This window comes from Perca flavescens, chromosome 8, assembly GCF_004354835.1.
Source record: "Perca flavescens isolate YP-PL-M2 chromosome 8, PFLA_1.0, whole genome shotgun sequence".
Classification (NCBI taxonomy): domain Eukaryota; kingdom Metazoa; phylum Chordata; class Actinopteri; order Perciformes; family Percidae; genus Perca; species Perca flavescens.
In genome coordinates, this window is record NC_041338.1 from 38,900,644 (window position 1) to 38,906,969 (window position 6,326).

Below are 6,326 nucleotides of genomic sequence, written 5' to 3' on the forward strand. Positions count from 1 at the left end.
TAATTTCACCCTAGGGTCCTTTGCACCATGACCTTGAGCCAAACACCCCCCCAGAAGCTTTTTTCACCTGGGTCGAACATTGGGAGAGTTAGCGTAGAGTAGCATTATCAGCTGGATAGCTTAGTGCAGGGGCTAATGGACCCACGTTTGTATCTCGTAAATGACCCCACTAATACTGCCCGAAAGGATACTAGGGTGAAATTACTCCGAACCATCACTTTAAAGATGTCTTTAGGTTTTCGAATGTCTCCTCTTTGATTGGCTGTCACCCTGGTCGACAGGTAGCGAAGGATGACCCACCCAAACCTACCAGGGACCTAGAGGCCGGGAAGCCCCTCCCATTCATCTACAGAGACCCGCCCCCTGAGCTACTGAACACCGCTTTGCAGGAGCTGGATCCCTTCTACCAATCACAGAAGGTCTCTCTCTCTCTCTCTCTTTCTCTCTCTCTCTCTCTGACCTGTCTCTCTCTTACCTTTCTCCCTGTGTCTCTCTCTCTCTCTAACCTCTCTCTCTCTCTAACCTGTCTCTCTCCCTCTCTAACCTGTCTCTATATCTGACCTGTCTTTCTCTCTCTCTAATCTGTCTCTCTCTCTCTCTCTCTAACCTGTTTCTCTCTCTCTCTAACCTGTCTCTCTCTCTGACCTATCTCTCTCTTTCTAACCTGTCTCTCTTCCTCTCTGACCTGTCTCTCTCTTTGACCCCTCTCTCTCTATCTAACCTGTCTCTCTCTGACCTATCTTTCTCTCTCTCTATTCTGTCTCTTTCTGATCTGTCTTTCTCTCTCTGTGTTTCTCTCTCTAACCTGTCTCTCTCTCTGACCTGTATTTCTCTCTGTATGTGTGTGTCTCTCTCTCTCTAACCTGTCTCTCTCTATCTGCAGACGTTCATCGTGATTGGTAGAGGAAACATTATCCACAGGTTTAACGCTGAGTCATCCTGTTTTCTGCTGAGTCCGTTTAGCCCGCTGAGGACCTTCGCCATTAAGATCCTCATCCACTCATATCCTTTATGATGTCACACTCTGCTTCTCCCTGATTGGTCAAGGCACCCTGCAGGAACTCATCAAGTCTCGAATAGTCATTAAATGTCTCTTGTAGTGGTTTAGCGTGTCTTTGTAATCTTCATTTGGTCCGGACCAAGGGCAACAAATTCTACATGATAGCAGCTGTTAGGGTTCCTATTAGACCACACTGTTTGCTCTGGTCCGAACCAGCTGATGAGTTGGTAAAACAAACCAAAACACAGCAACACAAAATTATATTGAATTGACTCCTTATGTTGCAACATCTGTTGTATTAGTGGATTATGTCGCCTATTATTATCAGCTGGAGCATGCAGTGCATGCTTGTCACCTTATGGTTACAGTTATCATTCTTGATGTGGACAAACCTTATATCCAAAAATGTGCAGTTCTTCCAGTAGTTGGGTCTGTTCGAGGTCGGACAAACGAACGATCCAGAGTTGGTTTGGTGTGCATCCTATTATGATTGCTGTATTCACAGCTACCCAAAGGAACAGCACCAAGGGGAAAACAACTCTAGAGACATTCATCACAACTAAATGAGGCCGCTGTGAAAGAGCCCAGACAGAGAGTTACAGTGTTTGACGTGTCGGTGAGGTTTTCTTTAACAGCTTAAACTGTTTTCCGTTTTTTCATCATGGCGACGATTCTGACCAACTGTGTGTTCATGACGATGATTAATCCTCCAGCGTGGTTCAAGACTCTGGAGTGAGTTCACACGCATACACACACACACATGCATGCACGGACGCACACACACACACACACACCCACACAAACACACACATACACACGCACGCACGCATGCACACACACACACACAAACACACACGCACGCATGCATGCACACACACACACACATGCACTCACACACACACACGTGTAGCAAGTACAAACATATTTTCTGCCTTCTATGTTTGCAATTCTGGAACATACTTCTTTCAAAACACTACACACCCTTTTTTACATTAGACACTTTGTTCACGAATTAAAACTTGCAATCATTCATACAAAACACTATCTGAAATTAGCAACATACCGAATAAACAGTGTAAAGATATTTCATACATAAATCTCATTATTCATATTTCAGATCCTTCACACTAGGACAGAACAGACAAGAAATGCCAAAAACATAAATAAAAGTAAAACAAACTAAATAAAGACACAAAACTACAAAACAAACAAATCAAACAACATAATAAATGCACTCAGATAACACTTTTATCGTTATCCCTAACATTAATGTAAACATTTATAAAATCAAATTCTCTTTGAGACATATGTCATATCTTCAAAAAGTTGGAAGTTTTGTATTTACTCTTATAATAAAATCTGTCAATAACAAAGTAGCTTGAGAGTTGATTCCACCAGTGGACTATTGCTGGGGATTGGAAGCCTTCCATTTTAAACCTATGCATTTCCTAGCTGCCATCAAATATCAAAGCAAGATCTATGTACATACTTTCATATTTATTCCACTTGTCAGACATATTAATTCCCAAAAGACATAAAGGAGGTGAAAGGGGAACAGATACATTTAAACACAGAGATAGCAGCTTGGTAACAAATTTCCAAAATATTGAAAGTTGTTCACACGCGCAAAGCATATGAAAAAAGGTACCTTTATATTTCTTACAACGCCAGCAGAGGAATGATATCTCACTGTTAATTTTATTTAATTTCTCTGGGGTATACAGTTCTTTATAATCACTTTGCTACTAATTTCAGAACCTTTATGTGATTTTTCAAAACAAAACTCTAGACACAAAATTCAAAATGGTCATCACTCTTAACACAGGCTGTCCAATGTTCAAAACATTGCATTGTGCATTCATATCTTTATAGAAATCTTGCACAATCATTGGTTCAAAAAACTAATTGATTGTGAAATACCATAGAAACGTTACTTTAGATCACCCACACACAAGCTACCCATAGTTTCACTGTGTCATTGTTCGTACAATCATTAAATATTGTAGTACAACATAGGTGATACATGTTTCATTATGGTACAACATGTAAATACATCTCTGTAAAAGTACTGCAGTAGTAGAGAGAATACTACAGACACAGTGGAGTCATTTAACAAAATCTGATGTATTAATGAAAAACAATACAGTACGATCACAACATATTTATTTGAATCAAAGTAAAATAATTAGCTATGAAATAGAAAAGAAAAGACAGTATTACTGTAAAACATCAAATGCAGTGTTCCTCAACTTAATTGTACTTTACAATAAAAAGCAAAACAAAGGAGTGATTATTGTACTTCTACATTTTCATTAACTCTGTCTTGTGGATTTGAAATTATAGTTTAAAAAATATAAATCAACAAAAAAGCAATCCAGTTTCCCTGGCCGAAATATACCGAAATAATAACATAAAAAGAAATACATATAAACCATGATACTATCTTGTGAATAATGTTGATTAAAACAGCGGTTATTGGGCTAAAAATACCAATAATAACTGTCACAGATTTCGAGTTAAGGGGCGGGGGGCGTGTTTTTTTCTTTCGTCGATATCCGACGGTGAGGGAATAACATGAATGTCTATCTGACGGACCCCCTCGTCGAAAAATAACGTCAAGGGTACCCCTATTTGGTTGAAACTTGACACCAGGGTCCTTGACCATGCGTCATACATTTGACGAGTAGGGAGTGAGACTGTGTTGGCCAAACATCTTGGAAAAAACCTTCGGGCATGGCGAACAATGTGGTTTGAGTATATAGGATATGTTGGGTATGTTGCTATATATATACACACAGTACTTAACAGTATACTTAATTACAGTATATATAAAGTATATATAACGTATATATGTCAATCATCAGTAACGAGTTGGCAGAATTGGACAAGAAGTTCCAAGGCCTGCATGTATACAGTGCAGTACTGTCAATACTGTACATAGTTTGAAAAGGTAGTACATGGGACCATAGAAACAGTGTCTGATAAACAGTAATACATTACATTAAAGGTAGTACATGGGACCGAAGTAACATCTGATGAAGTGCTAGAGTTTTGAAAAATGACGTCAAGGTTCTGAAATTAGTGCCAAAGTGATTGAAAAAAACTGTAATAGACCCTGTGCATTATCTTAAATAGTGCTAATTTATGCCTTAAATTATAAGAGCATTTATATACTTTCCTGCAAATAAAAGACCAATCTTCTTGCTGTATTTCCATTATCACAGTGAGCTCTGTGCGATCCTTGATTGAGTGCATGGCAGAATTGCTCCACAAATTGTCATCTTTCATTAAGCGTTTAAATTGCAATATGTTTCAAAAATTGCAATTCAGGACACTGTGTAGTCTCAATTACTTAACTTGATTAAACGGTCAGAAGTACCAAGTTTTATCAGAGGATGGAGCGACCAAGACATGTTCACTTCATGCCACTGGAACAGGAAGTTCTGACACAATGAGATACATTCCACAAAGTCTTGAAGCAATCTGCAAAATCTGTAAATACCAGATCTGATTTACAGCATGAAACTGGAATTTGAAGTGAAAGTTTAAAAACAAAGAGCCAGTCTGTCCTTAGCTTTACAAAATACTTCACAAAGCATCATATCAGAGAAAAGGCAGACTAGAGGTCACTTAAGTTCAAACTGTTGAATGTCTCAACACTCGCTGTCTGATGCAGTCACCAAACAGAAAAGTATAAAATATGATTTAATCCTCCTGTCGTCCTCGGGTCAAATCCGACCCATTTTAAAAAAGTTTTTATATCAGAAATTTGGATTTCTTTCAAACAATTTGTCCAAAAAAAACGGATGGTTCCATACAAAAAGTTAAATAAATAATCAGTTCACTGCTTTCATTGAATTAGGGTTTTTTAGTCAATTTTATAACATTTGAAGAATAAAAAATTCATAAAAGAACTTTGAAAAAAGTGACAAAAATGTCAAAAAAGTGAAAAAAAAAGGTTTTACAATTTCGGAAAAAAGTCGACAACGTTGAAAAAAGTGAAAAAAACATCAGGAAAAGCTACAAAAGTGTCAAAAAAGGAGACCCAAACGTTGATGGAGGTTTTTCATTTATTATTAAAATTGTGACTAAGAAAAACAAAAAGTTGCCAGTCAACGAGGGTTAAAATGAGTCACAGCTCCAATCTGAACACTGTGACGATGTATCCATCCTCAGCGTCAGACATGGCAGATACATCCACAGGTAGATACGGCCGCCGCCATCTTGGTACAGACATCCGACCGCTGGACCATAAAGACTCCGAGAGAAAGACTTTGGTGCTACTTTTGGTTCATTGTTCATGTGAAAGAAATGCCAAAAATAAGCAACATGGAATAACAATGTTTTATATTTAACAAGAAATCAAATCTGCACATTAAAGGAGGAATTTCTGAGCATGAACATCAACGAGAACCATCCTTTTATGTTTATTGTTTGAAATATTTCTGTGTTTTTGTCTTCCAACAGCCATGTGTTCACTGCTGTCTACACGTTTGAAGCCGTCATCAAGGTGGCGTCCCGAGGCTTCTGTTTGGGGAAGTTCAGCTTCCTCCGAGATCCCTGGAACTGGCTGGATGTCCTGGTCATCCTCTCGGCGTAATAATCACATCTGATCAACATATTCATCACACACTTCCTGCTACTTATCGCCGTTCTCTAAGTTTTGTTGCATTTTTTACTTTTTCTTCACTTGTTTTGACATTTTCTCGCTTTATAAAACGTATGTGGTGCTTATTTCCAAGTTTAAGCTTTCTGTCTGTTTGCTGCTGATCAGACTCACAGCGGTTCACTGATGGGAGGATTTTGTATCTTTCTGCTTCTTTGCGGTCTTTTATGTATTGTTAGTCACATTTTTGTAGCTCATTTTTACTTTTTTGTTGTTTTCTTTCAAGGTTTTCGTTGCGATCCTCTCGGCTGACATCAGCACCCAAGTGGAGAAAAGACTTTTTTGTTTCTGTGGTCATTGTCTTTATCTGTGATTTTTTGTTTTTTTTACTTTGGGGTCATATATTTTTTGTCTTTTTGCTGATTATGATGTTTCTGTGTTTCAGGTGTGTGGAAGAGTTTGTTTATTTAGGGATATCTCCAATTTTTCGAATCCTGAAGATCATCCCACTTATTCCAGGTGTGTGTGTGTGTGTGTGTGTGTTTGTCTGTGTGTTTGTGTCTGTGTGTGTGTGTGTGTGTGTGTGTGTGTGTGTTTGTGTCTGTGTGTGTCTGTGTGTGTGTGTGTGTTTGTGTGTGTGTGTGTGTGTCTGTGTATGTCTGTCTGTCTGTGTGTGTGTGTGTGTGTGTGTGTGTGTGTGTGTGTGTGTGTGTGTGTGTC

At 38.5% G+C, this 6,326-nt stretch overlaps 1 protein-coding gene across 2 annotated transcripts in view; it reads left to right on the forward strand.

Moving 5' to 3' along the window:
• Positions 1 to 6,326, forward strand: part of LOC114559795 (sodium channel protein type 4 subunit alpha B) — a 49,774-nt gene that overhangs the window by 4,164 nt on the left and 39,284 nt on the right. For both annotated transcript variants that reach the window (XM_028584696.1, XM_028584695.1), the window contains exons 3-7: positions 282 to 419; positions 884 to 1,002; positions 1,643 to 1,732; positions 5,468 to 5,596; positions 6,052 to 6,125. In XM_028584696.1, coding sequence (XP_028440497.1) covers positions 282 to 419; positions 884 to 1,002; positions 1,643 to 1,732; positions 5,468 to 5,596; positions 6,052 to 6,125 — 550 coding nt within the window. The remainder of the gene's footprint in view (positions 1 to 281; positions 420 to 883; positions 1,003 to 1,642; positions 1,733 to 5,467; positions 5,597 to 6,051; positions 6,126 to 6,326) is intronic.